Consider the following 23,434-nt stretch of genomic DNA (forward strand, 5'->3'; position numbering starts at 1 on the left):
AGGGGATTATAGAGAAAAATGGGTCCTAATGGAAGGTGAGAGGTGGAAGCTTACTCTTCTGCTACGGATTGAGCAGGTTAGTGACCAACCCTTCTGTCTCTGAGGCTGGCATGCGAAATCCCAGCTCTATTTTCACCTTAGAGATGACGCATATTGGTTTTGGTATCTCAGTGCTGGGATAATTTAGTGCCTTGTGGGGGAAAAAATGCTTCTGTGGGCAGAGCTAGGACACACAGATGGGATCCAATCTCTGCTTGGTATTTGAAGAACATGTTTAATATCAGTTATGTATATGTGGGAATTGATGTGTAGTCACACTAAGGCTCTGTCCACCCCCAGAACTGGAGAAACAGAAGTGTTTGCTTTTGTTTCTGCTTCCTTCTCTGTTTAAGCTGCAAGAACAAGAAGTTGTTTTCAATAAATTTTAATGAAATGAGATTCATGACAGCAGTGCTGCACAACAGCAGACTGGAGCTCCATTCTTGAGCTGCATTTTGATATGTTGTCATCTGAGCTCGTAAGACCCAAGTTGAAACACAGCCTTGGACTGGGAATGAGTGTATCCATTTCCCATCTCATCCTTAATAGATCTATCAACAGAAAGATGAAGTTGACGAAGGCCCACTGTAAAATCTTGTGGGGGGTCGTATCTGAAATAATCAGAATGACAAATTTCTTGGGTGGGAGTTTACTCTGGGCCAGTGTGAGGTACACAAGGCATATATGATTTCCCAACAGATTGCCTTCCCCTGCACATATTTATGATGCACCTCTTCCTTCTGACCCCCTGCCTATCTCAGTCTTCTCATATCACTATCTTGTGTTATCCTTTCAGCAGCAGGTGATAGTCTAGGAATCCAGACCAGAGGGTGAACAGGAGTAGCGCACTGTGGTTTCCCAAGCACAGTCAGGAGGGCTATTGCTCTAACATGCAGAGGCTGTAACAGGCACCAGCAGTCTGACAGTTATTCCTCTTTCTGGAGCAGCATGGCCCAGTCTGGTTCTCTTACCTCTACTGCAGTATCTGAATATCCCTGTTGGATGAAGCAGGGTGTTGGATTTTGTGAATATTCTTTAGTTGTGTCTTGTCAGTTTTGCCTGCAAGCGTGTAAGCCCTGCAGCTCTATGAAATCAGTGACATGATTGTATGTGACAGTCATTAGTGGGTGAAACAGAAATCTGTCTGCGAGCATCTGTTTTGAGGGAGCCAAATATAATTAAAGTTTAACCATGCTGCATTTGCTCTTTTATTTACTGGGACCCAGTCCTTCTTAGGGATCGCAGTCACGCTCCTTGAGGTCCTTCTGAGGAGTTTGTCATTGTGTGTGTGTTTCATATAAGTGTGTTTTGTATTACAGGCTGGGTCAAACAAGTTTGTTCAGAGATTCACTTGAGGATAATGAAACTGTACTTTCTTGGATGTGTTCAAGTTTTTTCCCAAGGGGAACACTTTTTGGTTTCAGGTTGTTCTGAATGGGCAGACACTATACTGCTGTGTTTCCTAGCATAAATCAAGACAGGTGTCATTTTTTTGCATACGTTTCCAACAAACTGATAGTATATTGTTGCAGTAAATGTCAATATAAAACTAATGCAAAGAGGAGGACTGAGTTCAGTGAATCCAGTGCTTTGATTTTCTCATGCACGTAGCAGACATGGATATGCTTTGAATAGGCAGAGGATATCTGACAGCAGTTGGTTGCTTACACTGTACTGGCTCTTGGTATAAAGAAGCCACTGAGAATTCTAATTACTAGTTATAGTTGTAAATTAATTACGCTGTAGTCAAAGTGCCTAAGCATGACTGGAACCTCTCTGTGGCTTTGTGCAAACTAAAAGCAAGTGAAACCACAGTGGAGCTCAACCGTTCTGCCAAAAAACCCCTGAACTTTTATGAAGAAATAAGAACAACAACCACAAAAAAAAAATAATAAAGAAGCATGGACAAATGTAAGTTTGTGAAGGTACTGACTCAGAAAATAGCAAGGATGCAAATACATGTTTCTTGTTGAGTATTGGTCTGGTTTTCCATGGCACCCAGTACACGTCACATTATTCTTTTTCAGTTGGGTGGCTATCTATGGTCAGTAGTGTCTCTACTGTGAAGTCAGTAGAACTTTTCCACTGGCTTCTACAAGCTTTCTAGGTTGTACTGTAATGGGATGTGTTTTGGAACTGGCCTGAAACCACATTATATTAATCTCTTACATTTGGGTTGTTTGTTTCACTAACTTAACTTGTATTATACAAGCAATCTGGAAATAAAAGATTCAAGAGACATTTGCACATTTCCCACACAACCCAAGTCTGGGAGATTTTTTTAATATTATATTTTAATTTCACACTTCTTTGGGTCACTTTTTCCTGGGCTGAGCTAGAGCTTATTTTTATGTGGTGAATCTCTAAGCTGGGCAGTAGTCTTGCATTGATGTACTGCATTTTTTTAGTTGTATTTGCATGATACTGTTTGAGCAACAGGATGGATTAAATGTGGTTTTATTCTGTAATTGATTCTATATACTTGACAATTAGTAAATAATGTCTTAACTTAGTGGAACTTTGAGTAATGGCAGGATGTAATGCAGAGGTTGATTTTGTACAGACTCCCTAGTCAGGAAATGTCTTATAGCATGATTGCCAGTTTATTTTTAAGAGCTAACTGGATCAGGTATTGAATTATGCTAGGAGGAAAGCACTCAGAGCAGCATCCATGCTTTTAGGGAGCGTGAAGATCTTACTAGGCCTTGGAAAAACTTTACATAAAAGGTTGACTTGAGTTCAGCTCTACCAACAAGTACAGAGAAAACTTTGTTTTATTGCTAATGTTTGAAACTTTTTAACTTGATCTCATTTTAACTTGGGTGAATGTGGTCATCTGTTTATTATGGTCATCTGTTTATTATCTGATGTTGATATTATCACTTTGACTCTGCTTTCTAGGTACAATCATTCATATTGCAGTCATGACTTGCAGAGAACTTTCAAAAAGACAAAAACAGAGAACTGCTTTAAAAAAATTATAATTCATTTGAAAAATCCTTCCCTTTTACTCTGCTATTCCTTGTATTATTAGTTTATTGATTTAGTTACATTTAAGATGGGTCTGTGTAGTTAATTTTAGATGTATGTGCCGCTACTTTACTGCAACTCTGAAATCTTAAATGTGCTAATAGCAGTAGGAAGTAAGTTCCTAGTCCAGCAGTTAACAAATAAAAAGGTTTTTGCATAAATTTGCAAATAAGCACTGATTTGCAATTCCATAAGATTAGGTGCTTAACTTCCAATGGAGAGCAAAAGGTGTCTTCCCAAGGTAGCTCTTGATGTCTGACTTAAACCCCTAAATTTGCGTCCCTTTGACTGACTGGTAAGTTGGAGAATGTTTTTAAGAGACTGCTCTGAGGGGGCAAACCGGATGGAATGAGCCTCTCTCCGTGGTGGTTTTTTTGCTGATGGCTTTAATTGTTTCTTGGGGCATCCAATCTAATAATTTTTCTTTGTGACTTTTCTTCTTGAGCTCTGAGTACCTTGCTGTGTTACGGATTTATCCATGCAAGACACAGAATGGTGGTGTGGGATACACAAGTCTCTTGGAGATACTTTGAAAAGAACAGCTTCAATCCATCATTTCAATTACAGGCAATTAAAGATGAAAGGGATGCTTGCATTTTTGCAAGTACTAGATATTGTCACTGTTTTAGTGAACAACTTCCATGCTGTTTATTAATATGTTTATGAATATTTCTGTGTTGAATTTTTGACAGGTGATGCTCAGCTTGAAAAGGGCTTGAGTTGCAGTTTGGATGACTTCGTGTGGCTGGGGAGGGTCCCTCTGTGGGTAAATGGATAGCTGTCAGGCCACAGGGGTGAAGGATATTGTTTTTCTCTCCAAGACACAACAACCTTCAGAGTGTTTTCGGGTTAGCGCCAATCAAATTTCATTTGCCTGTTAACTTTCTTTAAGAGGTCTCCATTATTAGGTGCTCCATCAGGTTCAAAGGCTGCACTGAATGATGCCGGGATTTTTAAGCGAGCCTCAGTTTTTAAGCGAGCTGCACTTGTGTCAGAACCACTGGCTCCTTGGTGAGAATCTTTGTGACTGCTCCAATTTTTGTCTCCTCTGTCATTTCTTCTTTTAACAACACACTCGTCGATGCCCTGATAAAATGAGATTGTGATATTTTACTTAAGTCGAGTTCAAAGGTGTCATAAATAAAACCTCAGTGAGGGTAAAAGTATTATAATCTAGATCAGTGCGTTCCTAATCTGAGTATGTAAGCTTGGACTGAAGAACACAGCCAGCTCTTCACTTCTGTTCAGAACTGCACTGCCGTGTGCATGCACATCTCCTGGGGCTGAGAGTGTTATGCTTCTGCCAGGCATTTCTTTTTGAAACTGTTTTTGTGTGACTTGTACTCAGGGCTTAATAAAACAGTTTGGGATTTTGGTGCAGTCCATTTGCCTAATATTTCACCTTACTTTTTGTGTTCCAGCTGTTGATAATTATTCTCAATCTTAGACTGCTTTGGACCAGACGGATTATTTTAAAATTGCATCTGTAGGTGCAAGAGACCACCACAAAACTGTGTGTGTAGTCATGGATGTGCATATACAAGTGTCTAAGGTGTACATGTCTTGCTTCAGTCTGAACCTTGTCTCTTTAAGCACCAAGGTATCCCTTAGCTGTTTCGTTGCTTTGACCATCTAAAGTTCAGAGGGCTTTGAACTTCAGCTTGCAGATCAGTCTGTGTAGTTACTTTGGCTCTCAGGCTGTGGAGAAATCCTGCCTGGCCTTGGAGCCAGCCCATTCTCTGATTACTTTTCAACAACTTTTACCTGAAAGACTTTTCAACTGGTACACTCTTCTGGCGGTGGTGATTTCTTCTGTACCTGAATTGCAGCAGACTCTGGGACAGCTGTCAAGCTCAGGGATGATATCATTCCTTTCCTGTTTATGTACTTCAAAAACATTTCTGCAAACACCCTTGGATCCTAAGACACCAGGGAAGTGTGAACTTGCATCTTCTATGAGACGTGGGAGACTACCAAATCAGTCCTCTCTAGACTGTTCTAGTTCTCCAGGCTGGTAGTGAGCTACTCCATAATTAATATTGCACTGAGTAAAATGGGGGTAATATTCAAATAAAATACATTTTAACTTTATTTTCTTTGTTCCCTACTCAGCCTTCCATAACACAAGAAAAACTGAACAAGCTTTTACAGAAATCACTTTTGGGTAGGAAAACGTTCATTCCTGAGGAAAACTGTTACATATTCATGGCTTTAATTATCCTGTGCAGCCCCAAGTGTTCAAAGCACAAGTATCGAATTACAAACAGAAGTATAATAAATTATACATAGATTTGTGCCCCTCCTGTGTATATGTCAGGCACTAAGGAGTGCTGTTTTGCCTACACGTATATAGACACGTTTATCTAGAGAAAAAGAATCAATGTATAACTTATTATCTTTTTCTGTAATGTGCTCTGAGCTGTTTGAACAATCTTAAACATAAGTACACAAACACAGATGGCCTGGCTGTTCTGTTTTGGTTTGGCGTGATAAAGCTGTCATCAGCTGCTGTCTAGTTCAGCCACACTTAATCATCCCTTGATGGTCTTAATACATGAGCAAAACCTAGGTTGTGAGAATCTGGGTTTGTGAGAACATATGGAATATTTGGCTCTGATGATGGCTGTTGTCACACTTTGATAAAGGTTTCTGCCCCCCTCACAGAGACAGTGAAATGTCCCGTATGGATGCTTCTCTTTTGATTAAAAGCAAAGTGATCCAGGCTTGTTTTAAGGCATTTGTGAATTGTGTTCATGTCGTTCTGCTGACCTTGAATCGAAGGGGATGAGAAACACATGTTACTTCTCTTCCTTGGGCTCTGCTATGGGAACTGTAAGTCCTAGAAGATGGTTGAAATAGTTGTCTGGTGGCACTGAGCTATTAAGCACCCAAGATTTACATGTGATTGAGCTTTTATTCTCTTCATGATTTGCAACAATTAGTTATGTTGGATGGAACTTTTCTTAGCCCAATGAATACTGCTCTTCGAATACTAGAAATTAGGAAATTGTCAACATTATTTCACCTTCTAATTTTTATTCTCGTGTGTATTGTGTGATTGACTCACTCAGGTAATTACTAATCACTCTTAGCATTAGTTTTTAAGCACATTGTGTGTTTTCTTCTTCGGGTGTAAACCACCACTGAGGCATTACAGAATAAGTTGAGGGGAATGTGCAGTCTATTGGTTATTCAAGCCATGTGCCTTATGGGATCAAGATGTATGCCAACCTGACACATGTTGGTATTCTATCAAATGAAGTGTATGCAGTTGGAACATCTGGCAGTCCTCCTTTCTTTCTGGAAGCTGCTCTATTTTACTTGACCTTTGTGCTGCCCAGTACCCTTAATGTTTCCAGACATTAAGAGGGCTAACATTGTGTCAGATTTTTCTCCTTTTTTGTCCATCTCAACTGGAATACATTGTTGGTTCTCAGGCTTGTTGTGTGTCTTGAACAAGATGCCAAGTAAGCAAGCAAAAATGTTGATAATAATAGCCTTAAATAAATAGTCCTCCCACCTTTTTTTGTTTGTCAAGATGTAATACAACATGAAAGTGAAAGGGAAAGAAAAAAATAAATAGGAAAAAATGCTGGATAAAAATGCTGTATAGCCAAAATAACATTTTATACATCATTACCAGTTTTCTCTCCCCTCTGTTTTTTCAGAGTCTGATAGGCTATATAAACTTAAGAAAATCATCATTATGTAATAAATTGAATCAATTAAATTGTTTTAATTTCATTTCTGAGGTTTTTTATTGGATGCCTGCCAGTATTTTCCATGAGAGAATTACTCTCTGGAAGCCATCATAGAATAGTATTTTTCCCAGTCTGTTTGCATTATAATGGGGTGACTGACCTAACTCTTATTATATTTGAAGGTAGATTCCAGGTGGCTGTCTCAAAGGTGCTGAAAATGAGGCATTTGTATCAGAGCTGCCATGGTAGCAGTTAATTCCCTCAATAGACAAATGTATCCCAATTTGTCTTTGCAGTGCAGCCATCACTGTGTAACATAAGATATATGTGATCTATAGTTTGAAAGCTTTTGAGTCTGCATGAAATAGTAAGTAATTTCTCTGATGAAATAGAGCTAAGCCTGTTAGTGTGGTTTAGTTAAATCTCAGCCAATTAATTTTTCATAGGCTGTGTAGCAGGGATTGAAGGAGCATGCAAGGTTTTTTTATTGCTTCTGGGTTTTGGTTTGAGCAGTGGTCAGCATGTGCAACATAGAAGAATTTCTGTGCAGTTATTTTTTCTCTAGAGGAATAAGATGATGTCCAAAATTTTGCATCCTTCTAGTCTGAGCTCCTAACACTTGCCCCTTGAAATTCTGATTACTGGATACGGAAGGATACAGTGATTTACAAAATTGTTGGTTTTGCCCATGCCTGAAGACTAGTGATTTAAACAATTTTTCATCTGGAACTAGTTCTACTTTTGAAATTGTGTCATTGCTTCCATTACTGTGAATGTCTGCCAATTCCCATCTCTCCCCCCCCCCCCAGGAACAGCTTAAGCATCTTGTAGCAGCCTAAGGGTGAAGGATCAGAAGGAAAATCAAAAGAATATGAAGGTCAGCCCCTTCTTTGCTTTCAAGATACCTTGGCCACATCAGTAAACTGATAATGAGGCATCACCATTTTGTCAGAGATGAACATGGCTGCAAAAGTCACCATGGAGGAAGGGCCTGTGCAACCCTTTTTCACTTTGAGAAATGGGATCAGGCTTCATTCAGTTTTTTTCCTATACATCTGTTCTTGAGCACTGCTTTGTGGTTTCTGCTTACACCTCATAATTTGGCTTTTCTGTTTATGATGGGAATGCCTTTTCCTTATGCAGATATGAAGTGCCATTACAATCAGCTTGGGTTACTCTTATTGTCCTCTTTATCCTCTGACGCGTGGAAAACCACTTATTCTCTGCCTAAGAACTGAAACTGCCACTGATACTGTGCAGATGTGTGCTTGCTTTCTGTCAGTGATACAGACTTGCGTCCTTAGAGCAAAACTGTCCCTTGAGACATCAAAACATTATGCCCAAGCCACTGTTCCTTTCTTTTCCCCCAGATTATTCGTTTTTTGGTTGGTTGATTTGGGGTTTTTTTTGTTTTTCTCTGACACCAGAAAGAGATCGCCAACCTGGATCAGAGCAGGAGACCATTAAGCCCAGTTAAATCCAGTAGTTTGGCTTTGAAGTTACCAATGCCAAAAATATTGGAAGCAGTAGGTGGGATAATCAGTACCTTTTCTTTTAATGTATGATTAAAGAGTTTAAACTCAAAGGCTTGCTGTTTGAAGCCCTTCCAGAATCACGTTCTGTATTAAACTGATTGCTCTTATCTCTAAAGGAATTCCTGGTTTCTCTGAGTTTCCCAATATGACTACACATGGTGTGAAAGGGTCCTCTGTTTTGCCATTTTTGGAAATTATAAACAGATTTTAATAGCTTCTACTCATTGTAACATTGATGGTTGGTTTTATAGCCTCCTTCTGAGTTTTTCCATTTTGATAAATACTTGTCTTTCTGGTTCCCTCTGTTTATACTTTTCTTTTGTGTGCATGTTCTCCTGGAAGCATGATAGTTATAATTGTACAAGACCCAGGCATCTTCTACTTCCCCAACGTGGTGTCCACAATAGGATGGACATCAGTTGGATTAGTTATGTGGAAGATCAGCTAGTGCTGCTGCTTTAATAGTTGTTCCAGGGACATTCAGATAGTTTAATGCACATCCACTTAATTATCCTGCAGGCTTTTGTGATGTTCACCACTCCCTCCAATTGAGAGTATACAGGTTCACAATAAAAATTACATGTGACTTACAGTTGCAACTTCTTCACACAAATTTGTATTTCTGTTCAACTCTGACAAAGCATACTCTTTTATTTGTTGCATCATTGCTGGCATTGGCATGGAAAGAGAGGAAGAATTCTTGGGACCAGGAATAGGATGAAAAACTCCTCTGTTTCCTTTGAGACTTGTCAGTTACTGTCAGGTTTTTTAATTAGAAAGGCTTTTGTTTGTTTTCAGTCAACATTTTTGGAAGATGAAATCCAACAGCAGTTGGTCGAGAATAATAGTTTAAAAGCAGTAAGATTCTTTGAAATAATAAAAGCCATTTCAAGGAGGCACTAGACATGTAAATTGCAGGAGTGGAATCACAGCATGTTTATCATTAGGGCATCTTGGATGCTACCTATGCAGAAATATGAGAGTGAAAAATTCACTTATCTTCCCAGTTATTTACACTGTTTTTTGCAGCTTTTTCAGCAGAGGAACTTTCCTCAGAGAGGTGCTCCAACCTGCACAGGATGTGTGCTCACTTAAGGGGTAGGTTGGGGCCAATGATCCAGCTGAGCTCAGTTCCTTAGTTAAGGGAAACTCGTTTCTACAGCCAAGAGCAAACTCAGCATTGAAGTCTCTGCTACAGCATCTTGGAACATCTTGGGTTGTTTCTTCCTAGACACCTGTTGATGAAGACAGCTCTTCGTGTGGTTCAACAGCAAGGCTTGAACTTCTGGTGTCTGAGATACTGCTGATAAGGAGCAACTCTGAATACTGATATCATCTAAAAGGATGAAGACATAGTATCTAGCCTAGCATGGTCTGGGGAAGCAGTGGAGGAAGTAATACGCAGGTCCTAGGATATAATGAATTGGAAGAAAAGCAGAGATTGGTAGAATTGATATAATGGAATGTTTTTAACAAGATTAAAATAACAGATGAAATCCTGATGCTTCCAATTTGGAGTGAAAATTTTCAATTGCCACTGGTAGGGTGAACATTTTGACAACTCTATCTTGAAAATAAGCAGCTGTTTTTCCAAAGCTTGTCAACCTAAGTCTGTGATTTCAGGGTGAAGCAGGAAACTGAATTAATTAAAATGAGAATTTGAAATTAACTGCGTAAAACATTTGCATGGACCCTCCCTCTTCAGAATTAGGCCTATTTAATTAAATTAAAGAGACTGCCTTAGGTGTTTAATTTTGTGTGTGGGTTTAATGTGTTCAAACTAATCCACTTCCAGTGAACATGGAACAACTGTCTTGATTGTCACTGTGGACCCTGTCTTTGCATTGTAAGCAGTAGGGTGATATTCAGGCAGATGGTGTACAGAAGAACTTGGTTCTCTAGATATTAGCAGTAAATCAATAGTTGCCAGGACATTTTCATCTACAGTGCATGCTTTAGATGAGGAGAATATATATATGTGTGATTTTGTGAGGCACAAGAGAATTAGTGTGGAGAGAATATTGGTTATGTTGGGTATCTCCTTAGTACAAAACATTTCTTTAAAAAGAGCTTAAGAATTAAGATGTTGTTGTGATGCTTTTGTGAACCTGTATGTTGCTGCTGCCTTCAGCAACTGTGTTAGATTGATTTGTGATTGCAGGTGGAAGATTTTCAGACGCAAATATGCAATGTAAATCACACTCTGCCAGGGCAGAAGAAAATAATAATTTCACTTTAGGTATTCAGACAATACTGTCATGTAAAAATATGCTATCTGAAATTTAACCAAAATGAAACACTGGAAAGTCAGATATTCTGAAGTAGCAACAGGGATTTTACAAAACAACACCTGAGCTGGGGTGTCATTTTACCTCCCAGCATCCCATTCCTAGAGTGGTGTTGGTGAGGCCAGGGCAAAGATACAGAATAGCTGTTAAAGCTGCTGCTGAGATTTCTTAGTTTCTGGAAGATGCCTAGTAGAAGATTCAGCTACACTTTCAAACACCTATGCTGGGCCTGGGTTCCCAATAAGGTAGCAACAGCTAAGTGTTACACTTCCCTAGCTGACTATGAAGAAATGACTGACACCTGATTCTTAAAGAAATGGAGCAACGTTATTGCTAAGTGATGAATTTTATGTGATGCTACTTAAGAAAGCTATCATTTTCAGAGTATCAGTGACTGATGCCTGATGTGTTGTTTGTTCCTCTTATGAATCATTTTGGTTATAAGATAGGATTTTTCTGCTAAATGCAAAGAGTATCATGTAACTGTTCAAGAGCCTTGTTCTCCTTGTGACCCGAAGGCATGTCAGTAGGAGGTATTCAGCGCAGTGGGTGTTCTCATTACCACTTGACATTTTGCTGTTTGGTTTTCTGCCTGTTGCTATTTAATGGTATCAATTCTTTCTTTGCCAGTCCCAGAAGCCATTTAGCAAGCAATGTACTATTAGTGCTACTTAACAATGTCAACAGAGTCACTAGGAAAAGAGTTTAATTTTCAAACAGTGTGCTTCAGCATTCCCCCTTGCCATCTGCTCCTGTCATATCCCTCACTGTTTCCCAGTTAACCCTTTGCCCTGGCCTCCTTGCCCAGTGCTCTTGGAGAGGGTGGCAGAGGCTCTGCACGGCTTTGTCTGAACTATAAATACCCTCTGAGGCTAAAACAGACTGCAGGTCACTGTAATGGCAGTGACATGGGTGAAAGTTTTGGATTATGCAAATTGGCGTATATTTGCTTTGTAGAGGCATGGGCAGAAAAATAGAGCAGTCACAGAGTGCACTGCAGGCTGTCTGAACTTAGCCTGCTGTTAATCAACTCCCATTAGTGTTGAGTGTGAAGTTCTCACAGTCTTTAATGTAATATCTCAGATAAGACTGCAGAAGGAAGATACTGTACCTTTTGGGAGAACAAAGACATCAAGACTGAGGATGAGATTCATCTCACTGAAGTTAATCTACCAAAATGATAGATTGCAGTTGGTACTAATCATCCATGCTTCTCTCTCTCCCGTGGAGAGATGGCATATCTCCCAAGGATGATTTCGTGGCTCTAATCACTGGGTAACCCTGACTGTTAAGTGGCACTAATAGGCCAGACTGAGAAGGATGCTCAGCTTCAGATGAGCTCAGGTGGAGGCTGGACAAGTTCATGGTAGCAAAATTCTTTGCAAGTTATTAAATCCATAGCAGTAGTATCTGGCTTATGAACCTCCTAAGCTGAAAACAGTTGGAGGCTGTAAGTTCTTAAGGGGAAGTATCAGACATGGTTGTCCTGTTGTGCTGTTCTCTTTCCTAAGCATCTATTTATGGCCACTGTTCGAGCTAACACACGAGGGAGATGGACTTTCTGTCTGACACCATATGGCCATTCCTGTGCTCTTATATGAGGCCATTTTAGCAGTGAGAATCCACATTTTAGTAAGAGATGATTTGTCCAAATGGGAAATTGGCGGTAAGGTTTATTTCCAGATCTTTAGTGAAGTGCTACTGACCTACAAACAAAAAAACTGGAAGTCAGTTTTACAGAAAGAGCCTGTGCCATGTGCTGAATGTCAGTGCTTTTTATCAGGTCACCTCAAGGTTTTCGGAGATTCAGATGAGCTGTTTCACCACGTGTTCCCCTCAGATGGTGCAGACAGCTTGTTTGAGCCTTAGACAGTACAAGGAGATTCATATTCAACATAAATTACAGTGTACTGTGTAGCTGTGCTGCTACATGAATGCTCCCTGCCTTTGTGACAGCACCAGCTGGACTAACAGGATGGAAGCTTGTCATTTCAAGTTACTCATTGAGAGCACAGAATGTGTGGCCCCAAAAATGGGTGTCACTCACCAGAACAGTGTTCATGACCTCCCACTGTCTTGGGCACATGCAGATATGTGTGTACCTTTGTATTTTGGATGATTGTTCCAGTTGAAAGATTTTGCAGACTTGACCATCCTAAATGCTGATACCCTTAAAATGGTTTGCTAAGGAGGCAAGTACCTCTGATTGAGCATTTTGCTGCCAGTATAGTAAATGTATGGCCATCATTTGCTGCAAAGATCTTCAGAGTCTCCATAACTGTTAAGTAGCATCATCGCTGCATAAATATACTTCTGTTTGAAGTCAGAATTGCCTTTTATGGCAATCTCTACATAAAAAGAAATTTTGATTAAAACAAAATGTTTTCCTTATCAAATCCCAACGTAAAAAAGCCTGATGGAATTGGATTCAAAACATCAAGCTGGGCTTTGGAAATGGAAGGTCTTGTTCTCTTTAAAGGACACTGTGTCAAAACTGACAGGACAAAACCTTTGATGCAGGGAGAATGTATCAAACTACTTTTGCAATTTCCTGCTTGAATTCTTGTGAACTGCTTTTGTCTAATCATATTTGATATCAAAGATAATTTTATTTAATGTGGATTAGGTAGTATGACATATCCACTGTTTCATCATTCTCTGTTTAATTTTGAATGTGACATAATATTTTCTAGTACAGATGAAATTTGTTCAGTAGTCAGCTTTGAAAAAGAGCCTGTCTTTTATATCTCTGTTATGCATGGCAAACGAAAAAAATTACTTCATTCTCAAAATTCTCCATTTTTTTTTACTGTAATCTGTAGATTACAGCCAACACTGTGGAAAGATGGTTTATCATCACATCCTGTCCTGTTCAGTGGCCTCCATAGCATAGCTGCACACAGCCAGAAGGAATGTAGTTTGGTACCAAAGGGAGAGGTTACTGGGGGAGTCAAAATGTGACGCAGAAGCTGAAGGACAGGGTTTTAAAAGAGATCGATTTTTCACCCCAGTGAGTATTGGGCATGACAGTTTAGGGCTGAGGATACAGCAGCCTTCTCTGATGTGGCTGAATGAAGGCAAAGCTTGTTCCTCTGTTACTCATAGGCTGTGGTGCCTTCAGCAGTAGTGTTGAAGTTGTAGTAGAAGAGAACCCTGTTGAGAAAAGTGAAGAATAATACCAAAACCCCAACAGCACTAACAAATAGGGTGTAAAACAGGAGACTGTAATTGTGTCTAAAGGTTGGAAGGTGACAGCAGCAGTGTGGAAACCATTGTGAGGAAGGAAAGGTTGGTTGGTGTTGCAGTGAGGATGTTTTTTAAGGACAATATTCTCAGACTTTTTTTTCAGCTTTCCCTGAAGCCCTGGACTCCTACCAAATCTGAAAGGAAGGAGAATGTAGGTAGGATGCACTGATATGTAGTTTTTACTCATTGCTCGATATCAAACCACTTGTCAGTATGATGGAATTTTTTCCTTCTGGTCAAGCTGGCAGAGAGATGTATGCGTACAGCTCTGTTTCTTTCTTTTTAATCCAGTAAAGCCATGGCTTTGGCCTACCTACCTACTACAGTCCTCCAGGACTTTAGTTATGCAGTAAAGAAGAGACTTGGGGCTATAGCATACCCACACTAGCTTATCTCTTTCTACAGTACATAACAGTTGCAGTTCCTGTGGTTGCTAAGCAGATCTTTGGCTTTTTACAGGATATTCAGAAGTGTGTGTCCTCAGCATTTACAGATATGTGAAGTACATGTTCTGTAGCTTTCTCTGAAGCAATGTCCTATACTTACATGAGACTGTAGAGCCTGCACTCAGTGAGCCAGGGGAGACTCTTCCAGCTCTGCGTTCCCAAACATACAAGGGACAAGGATAAAAGAAAAAGCTTTTGTGTGAATCTTTTTTAGTTGTATATGGTCTTAGTTCTGCAGCATTATCCTTCCCTTGCCTGAATGAGGGACCCATTCATTTCACAGGATCACAGAGTATGCTGAATTGGAAGGGACCCACAAGGACCATCGAGTCCAACCCTTAACCCTGCAGAGGACCTTCCCCAAGAGTCACACCATGTGCCTGAGGGTATCGTCCAAAACCTCTGTCAGGCTTGGTGCTGTGACCACTTCCCTGGTGAGCCTGTTCCAGTGCCCAACCACCCTCTGGGTGAAGAACCTTTTTCTAATATCCTGCCTAAACCTCTGCTAACACAACTTCAGCCCATTCCCTTGGGTCCTGTCACTGGTCAGCACAGAGAAGAGATCAGTGCTTGCCCCTCCTCTACTCCTCATGAAGAAATTGTGGACTACAATGAGGTCTCCCCTCAGCCTCCTCCACGCTGAACAGACCAAGTGCCCTCAGCTGCTGCTCATGCAGCTTCCCCTCAAGGCCTTTCATCATTTGTAGAAGTAAAATAGTTTTTGAATCAGGAAGAATATGTGTCCTGATCTAGGATAAAGTTGGGAAGACAATTAGAACATGTGTAAGGACAAGGTTAAACAATTTCTTCTTCCTTTAGCTTTTCCATATTGTATTGAATAACAGCTGTCTTACCGAGAACATTTTCTAGTACCGCTGAGAAACCACTAAGAGCACCAAAAAAATTTTGTCCTTCCCAGTAGAAGTCTGGGGTGGGATAATTGCTAGAAATCTGTCACTTACTTCTTTACAATAGAGCCTTTCAAAATCCAGTTTGAAGTTTCCCATTATATAGATTTATAAATCCTGGATTGTTGCAGTGGTGTGTTCTGCAGGTGAAGTTAGTGCACTGAGTACACTCCACCTGTTTTACAGTAAGAACTTTTTGCATGATCTCTACATAAACCAAGGGTTTGCTTCTGACTAATACATAAAAGGAGAACGAATTCTCTGCATCAGATCCTTACTGTGCTTGCACAATGTCTTGCAGTGTTATGATACCATTGCTGGTAGTCACAATCATATCGTTATAAACTTAGATTCTGGTATGTGAGTACTTTGCATATAGATGTACTTCTTTCAAAATACATATGATTACTTAGTTTGAATTGAAGCCTGCATGCTAGCTCTTATATATATTGCATGTAATATACGTAGGTTTTCTGCAATAATATTGACTCTGACAGAAATGGGAGAGACACTGTACAGTGTGTGTGTGTGTCTGTGGTATTCCTGACAGGTAAGCACCACGTACATGAAATCTCAGTGATTTTGCAGGTTAGCTAACGGTTAGTTTTTTGTTATTACTTTGAGACAATACAAAAGCACTTTTTAGCCCACAGTCTGATTTTGCCATATCTTTCTTCACAGCTTCCTGTTATGGGAGGAGCCTTTATGGACTCACCCAACGAGGACTTTAGTACAGAGTACTCCTTGTTTAACTCATCAGCCAACGTCCATGCAGCTTCGTCCATGCAGAATCCACCAGAAGAGACATCCCGTTCTTCAAATGATGCCATATTGTTATGGATTGCAATAATAGCAACAATTGGAAATATTGTGGTTGTGGGAGTGGTGTATGCCTTCACCTTCTAGGATGACTGTCACTATAAGCACTGGAAGAGAGGAAAACTTCAACAGTATTTGTCATGTGTATGTATGTATGTATGTGTGTATATATACATGTATATCAATATAAATACACATAGGTAGGGACTTTGTTGATTAGGTGCTGCCACGGTTATGGAAATGAAATGCAAGTTAATCATGTTAAATCTTCATGGCAGAAAGTTTGGATGCAAGTTGTATGGAAGTGAGAGCTCTAACTGAAGAGCCAATATCAGTTTTGTATAGAAATGTAATAAAAGAGAGATCAACTTGGGTGTAGTAAATACAGAGAAGGTGATATTTATTTAGAAAGTGCTTATTTTCTACTGTAGATTTTTCTAGCAGCTCTTCTACTGTTTGTCAGCTCTTTCTTTGTGTATTTTTTTACTGTGGTATAATGTTGTATGGAATTGTTCCATGTCATGTTTTCTGGACATCTTAGTTTTCTAGATGGATTAAATGCTTGGCATTGGCTTGGTTCTGATGAAGTCCAGGTTCATCATGTGTGAGTCTTCAGCATGTGCATATGCTCCTAGGCTGTGTTGAAAATCATGGATCTTAGAGCTCTGACAGGCAGAGGCAGCTATCTAGGACTTGCCTTCCAGTACCAGTTACTAGAGCTGATAATTGATGAAATGATGCTGAACCTGTCTGTTTGGGAGAAGGCACAGCTATTGCTGCTCTGCAGACCCTCCCTATTCCAGGGGAGGAAATGATAAACAGAGCAGCAGCACAAGCTCCCATTTCTGTCTAGGGGTACTGAATTGCTGTGGTTTGTATATCTGTCCCTTCCAGGAAACAAAGGCTTAATGCCATGCTTTTCATCTCATTTCAGTGTAGTCCAGATTTCTTACAGCAGCTCTATACTTTCATAAGGTTATTAATCTAATGAAAGAATGTGGAAAAACTGATGGTTATGAGTAAGATAAAATTGAAAGAAAGATTGGACACTTATGTACTCACAAGGGAATGAATACATCAATCAGATGTGTCATGGGGTAGAAACAACACAAAAAAGGTTATAAGTGACAGATATGCAAGTGCTTTTATTTCAGTATTAATATATCTCTGGGTTCTGGTGAGGATTCTGGAAATGATTTTTATATAGCCTGCTGTAGGTAACGACTCTGATTATTTGGATTTGTTCTATTGAGGGAAAACATTTTCATTGCGTTGTTCCTATAGGCAGTTCCTTTTCAAGAGCTGTATCTTTTCAAAACAAACTGTAGCCTTATTTGCTTGAGAAATATAAAATCTTGAGGAAAAGAAACAAAATCAGCTCTATTGAAAATCTCCCTCCTCCCCCTTAAAAATTAAACATAAATATATAAAATGATGCTTTGAGAGTAGCAGACAAATTCTTCTTCTATGTCTGCATGTACTGTCTAGGTTTTCTGTCTCATATAGCTACTACCCTGATTCCAGAATGCCTTGTCTTCAGGCACAGAGACTATTTTTGACACTAGCCTGCCACTGAGCTTGAGGCTGGACTAAGAGCTGCTGAATGTATAGAGAGGTTTGGATTTTCTTCTTTTCTCTTTAAACCCATTTTCCTGCAGGGCTGGTGGACAGTTACTTGAATCAAAGCAGCATGCCCCAAATCAGTATTTATAACCACTCAGTAGTCACTGTGTAGTTGCAAACAGAGATAGCAGTGGGGAGAAAAGAAACTAAGTTATTTTGAGACTGAGAAAAACAATGACAAGCTTCTCTGCGTGTTGTTATTTTCCTCTTTGGAGGCAGGATTTTGTGAAAATGGTTGAGGACAGACAAAACCTGTGCTGGGGTAAAGTTTGAGAAGCCCAGTTCTAGAAAATCAGAGGGAAATAAAGCAAATTCTGTCTAACAAAATAGCTTTAGTTTTAAGAATTACAGAAAAATTATGTTTTCCACAGTGCTAAAATAGCTATTGATTCCTTCATAGGCAGAGGAAAGTGAAAAACAGGGGAACTGCATAAATAGTGTACTTTGCCTGTTCTTACACCCCTCCTTGCTGAACAGAAAGAAAGCTGTTAAATGAGGCTGGAAAGCTGCAGAGAAGTTCCCGGTGCAGAATCAAGCAGGACGAGGTCTAGTGTATGAACATGTAGGACCCATGAAAATATTGCTTAATGTACTGTCCTGTCCCCAACCATTTTCTAATATTCTGTTGCCTTTGTAATTGTATCAATTACTCATCAACTTCCTTCAGTGTTTTTGTAGGCTCTCTACTTAAGCCTGCAAGCATTGTTTTTGCATAAAGAGCAAAACATTTCCACCATGATTAAAACCAGTTTGACACTATGGTACTTGCCCAGTGGGATTATTCTGCTGCCTAATGAATTTTCCAGTGGAGTGCTTTGTTTAAATTTCCTGGAATATTAATCTTAATGCAATTAGCAATGTTTGCATCTCTTTCCCAGAGCTCTGAACTAAACTCTTCAACCATGAAGAAAAGCATCAGAATGGGAAGAGCAAAGAACAACCACTCTGCTAATGAAACTGAGTGACACTTTTGTGTTGTTTTTCCCAAAGAAAATGCCCTACTTTCATATGAAATTGATAGTAATAGTAGGAGCGTTAGAAAACAATGAGTTTCGCCTCCTGAATTCAGATCATCGTCATACATATTTTCGTCATTAGAGACTGAGTTGTCAAGAAGGGCCAGACAGAACTTTAATTAAAGTAATTGACTTGACAGGGTGACATGGCAAGCTGGGTAGAAGCAGCAAGTGCAGGCATTTCCTGTCTCACACCTAAATTGCACACTAACTGTGCAGCTCCTCTGCTGGGGAAAAAACTTGGAGCACTGTAGCTTCTCCTGTCCTTGGAGCCAGGCAGGTGGCTAACTGCTGTCACTTGCTGAGGGGTGCTGTCACTTGCTGAGGGGTGATGAGGAATCCCAAATGCATTCCCCAGAGCTGTTTTCTGAAGCCCTTCTGTAAAAGAAGAGGGCTCTGTGCTTTACTGAGCACTTTGTGTATCAGCCTGAGAGATGGATTCTACTTTTACAAGATCTGCGCTTTAAATAAAAATGTCTGGTGTGGGTAACAGTTACAAAATCCTTGGATGGAATTTGTTCTGTAGTAGATGAAGCAAACCACTTTCTATATGCAGTGTTAGGCATCTTGCTCTGTTGTGGAATTTTGTCATACAAACACAAGAAGCAATACTGTATGTGCTCTGCAGAGTTACTAATGAGACATGGGAAGCAGGAAAACAAGCTGGGGTGCCCTAATGAGTCTGTTCTAGCCAAGGCCTCTAGGGATCTATGGCAGTATACCAAATAATCAAACTCTCTCTAAAGAACTTTGTTTCTCAAAGCAGCCAGCAGCACAACAGAGCAGCTGTGCAGTCACCACAGTGAAGAGACTAATGGCTGAACAATTATGCAGGTGGGTGCAATGGCACATTAGACAGGAGAACTGAGTGGGGAAACCCACACAACTTGCTCCTTTTGTATTTTTGTCTGCAGGACTAGGAGTCTGTGCTTGTCCACAGTATTAACATCTTCCTAAAATGAAATGAGGGAGGAGGATGTATTTCTGTGTCAACACGCTTGCAAAACAAAAAAATATTTTGAAACTGATGCAACAGTAGCAGAGAGACTTGTCTTCTACAAATAATGTATTTACCTTTTGAGTGGGCAAGTGAGGACATAGATATCTGAGAAGTAATTACATCCCTGCCCCAAAATCCTCATTTGCACTGGGACTTGAGGGCAATCAGCATCCCACCCAACTGCTGAGCAGCCTGTAATAATAAGCTCCAAATCAAGAGTGAATAGAAGCAGCTAGCCATTATAGTCTGATCCTGTACATCTATTTGAAAATAAAGGGGGAAAATATGTCTGGGGCCAAATGAAAGCAGGACCCCTTAGTCTATGGGGTTTTATGTATTTTGTCTATTATTAGAAGCTTTTATTTTGCTATTCTCAAACAATTCCAGTTGTTAATATCCTCTTCACATTTCTCTGCAGGCTGCTGAGAGTTATTAATTTCATGTAGCACTGTCCATTTATCCGATGTCATTTTACTGAGTTTCCTGTGGCTAATCACAGAGTAGAATTTGGAAAATTACTTTCTTTAAGGATGATTTACATTTGAGGTAAATAGACCAAAAATCAGAATCCCAGTTCAAAATGCATCTGTGCTTTTGGAGCATTCAGAGCTCTGGAGAATTGAATTTCATCTGGTTAATGTGCAGAAAGGAAAAGGGCAGTCAGGTCCCTGGTGATAATGTGAGACGTGAGGGTTCTGACAGGCAGAGATGAGTGGTTCATTAATTGCTGCTCTGTCCCTATGAGCTCCACTGGCTTCCTGGACTGAGCCAGATCTGAGTATAAGTGAGCTAACCGTCAGGTACAGCATGTCCCTCCTCACAGCTTGCTAATCCTCAGGGAAACAAGTGCATTTATTCCACTCACAGAAGAAGAGCCAGAGATCCATATTCTGTTAGGTCTGTTGTTACTGCTACATTGGTCAGTCACCATAAGGTCAAGATAGGGGTGGTTTAATATGTAGTTAGCCCTTTTCTGGGAACATCCTAAAGGCATCAAGGCATCCTGAGGCCTTAAAGTGTCCTACTGCCCTTAATCTGACACTAACTTTTCATGTTTTCTCATATAGCCCATCTTTGTGTTTTACTTTGTCTTTCCAACTCAAAATAGGGAAAATGAAGTCAGCACTATGCTCTTCTCTGACCATGTAGAGGCCTCCTTACAGCTAGGGACTAGCCATGTCCTTCAGACACAAGGAAGGAAAGTGTCCAGTTGTCCACCCAATCAACTCCAGATGAATATGTGCCTTTGCAGAACAAAGTGCATGGCAGTTTTATCTCATTCTGGCCAGTACCAGAGCATTTACACCGAGATGCATGACCAGACCTACTTTTGCAGTAATCTGTTTTGGGAATTAGAACAACAGCCAGGAACTGGGAAAGAAAACCCTGATAACTCAAATGCGTTACGTGTCTAATCATCTCAAGGACATGCCTCTGAAGACAGGTTTGCCTGTGTGACATAGGAAGACTTGAGCTGTTGGTACCAAGGCAAATGCCCTTTCATACAAGCACAAATGGTCTCCTTCTCTTTGGGAGGTCTTGGCACGTTGTGCCACCCATCCTATCTTTCCTATGTAGGTTACTAGTGAAGATATTTTTCAATTGTAGAAAATACTCAAAAAGCTTCCTGTGTTGGTAGAATACATATAAGAATTACCTCCCAAAGATCTGCTTAGTCTGCCTGCAAAAGCAAAAACAGCCCAGGTTTCTTAAGCGTGATATGTTAATGAGTCAAGTATCATCTGTAGAGTAGTGTCACCTCATTTTAATCATCAGCTTTGTGCCAGTAGATCTTACTATTGCCCAGATTTGAAAAGGCTGAGAACAGAAAAAAGTTACAGAATTACAGACCGTCTCACTACCCAGTCCTTTAGGCCTCATTCCTCCCCAAATTACCCTGATGTGAACCGGCATCCATCTCTTTAAACCTGTTGTCACCATCAGATTGCCTCCATTTTATTTCTCCACTTGTCTTCTCTGTGTTCTTTTCTTTTCCTGGTATCAGAGCATGTTATGATTTGGAAGCCAGCAATGTTCTACAGCCCTTTTTAACCATCTCCTTGACTGACCTTCACTGAGAGTAAGGTTAGTGATATGCAAAGAACAATGACACAAGGTCTCTCCATGTAGGAAAATCTTAGTCATTATCTGCCTTAGCAAACTGCAAAGTGTTTCCCCCAAGCAGAATAGTAACTTGTGACCATGAAGCTTTGAAACTATATTGTCAGTATCCATACAATGCAAAGTTACCTTTCAGAAATGCAGATTTTATAAATGTACTGCACTCTTCTGCAGTCAGCATTTACCGAGCTTTTCTCAACCCAAAGTTCTTTTTTATTTTTAACAGATCAAAATCAGTGGTAATGCATGTGGGGTAAGGTGAGGGGAGTGGGGTTTGGGCATTACAGAGAATAGGAAAGCTCCATGTGATTTATTGTAGGGTCAAGGCCATTAAATGCCAACTTAGTAAAGAAAAGCAGCCACAATGTGCTAAACCACTTCCAGTCTAGTCACACCTGCACTTCTCAGATGCAGGGCCAAGCTGCTATAGCCGTATTGAGCATTTCTAAATCTTGTTGTGACCAAGAGGAAATACCTTCTTTTGACAAAACTGAGGGAGCTGTGCAGCCTCCTTCCCAGGTCCCCTGCTTGTGCTGGTATTGTTTTGGGAGCTGCCTGAGCTGCAGCCATTATGGTGATGTTGAATTTCTTGAGGAGTTCTGTCCCACTAATGAGCAAATAAGACTGAACTGTTTACAGATCTAGGCCTAAAACTCCTCTCAAGTTACTGCCTTCATAAGGATGATCGACGTTCCTGAGCCTGCACACTGCTCTACCCAAAGGGACCTTTGCCTCCACCTGGAGTCAACTGGATTAATAACACTTCTACACTTCTGACATCTGCTTCAGGGGATCAGTGTGCAGGACTAGCTGTGGGTTGCTGGGGTTTTGTTTTAGATATATCTAAAGATGTCTGTAATTTCCTAATCAAAAGCAAGCAAGAAAGCAGAATGCTGTATTTTTTTAAGTGAGAAGGTAATAAAAATGAGTCTAAATATTTTGATAGATATGCTGGAAGGGTATATAATGTAGCAAACAGTTGCACTATTTTTTCTACTGTCTGAACACCTAATCTGAGAAATATTTGTTCTTTCTCTAAGTCCTGTTCCAGTTCTGAAGTTGGGAAGTTTGGAAGGAGTGGAGTACAAAGTCTCAGTGAAATGTTAAGCTAGTGTAAATAAATCCGGTAGCTAGTTTTGTGGGGTAGCCTATAATGTTTGGTTTTCAGTTATCTCGAATACTGCCTAATTGTTTGGGGATTTATCCCCAAAAATACGCTAAATAGTGACACTTCTGGGAGCAACTGTGCTTCACACAAGATCACAGTCATATGGAAATTACATCCTTTGGTTCACATAAAGCAGCTTTACAGGAGCCCTGTAGTATGCACTGTTATTTTTTCTTAATAATCCCTGAGAATTTAATTCTCTTGTGCTTTCTCTCTGCTACCCTGTTTTGTACACTATCAGGTTTGTGGGGCTTCTTTGTATCGTTTTTGTAATATATGGGTTGGTTTATAGAAAAACATTTGCTGTTGTAATCATTGTTCTTGGATTGTGGAGCTCTATCTGTAAAGACAAAAACAGCTTTAAAAATGCCCTATGTTTTCTCCAAGTTTACTGTAATTAGCAGGTTTAGTTAACAGAAATGTATTCTTTTAAGCTCCTGTTACATTCTTTTCCAGTTATTGACTATTTTCATGTCTGTACTTAGTATTGGTTC

The 23,434-nt window shown here is 40.0% G+C and overlaps 1 protein-coding gene across 2 annotated transcripts in view; it reads left to right on the forward strand.

Annotated features, from left to right (window-relative positions):
- CUNH14orf132 (chromosome unknown C14orf132 homolog) overlaps positions 1-16,589 on the forward strand; it is a 34,618-nt gene extending 18,029 nt beyond the window's left edge. For both annotated transcript variants that reach the window (XM_027718397.2, XM_027718398.2), the window contains exon 2: positions 15,875-16,589. In XM_027718397.2, the coding sequence (XP_027574198.1) occupies positions 15,875-16,099 (225 nt within the window). In that variant the 3' untranslated portion in view covers positions 16,100-16,589. The remainder of the gene's footprint in view (positions 1-15,874) is intronic.
- The last annotated feature ends 6,845 nt before the right edge of the window (positions 16,590-23,434 follow it).

This window comes from Pipra filicauda, unplaced genomic scaffold, assembly GCF_003945595.2.
Source record: "Pipra filicauda isolate LSUMZ 115617 unplaced genomic scaffold, ASM394559v2 scaffold27_size4233163_pilon, whole genome shotgun sequence".
NCBI classification, from domain to species: Eukaryota; Metazoa; Chordata; class Aves; order Passeriformes; family Pipridae; genus Pipra; species Pipra filicauda.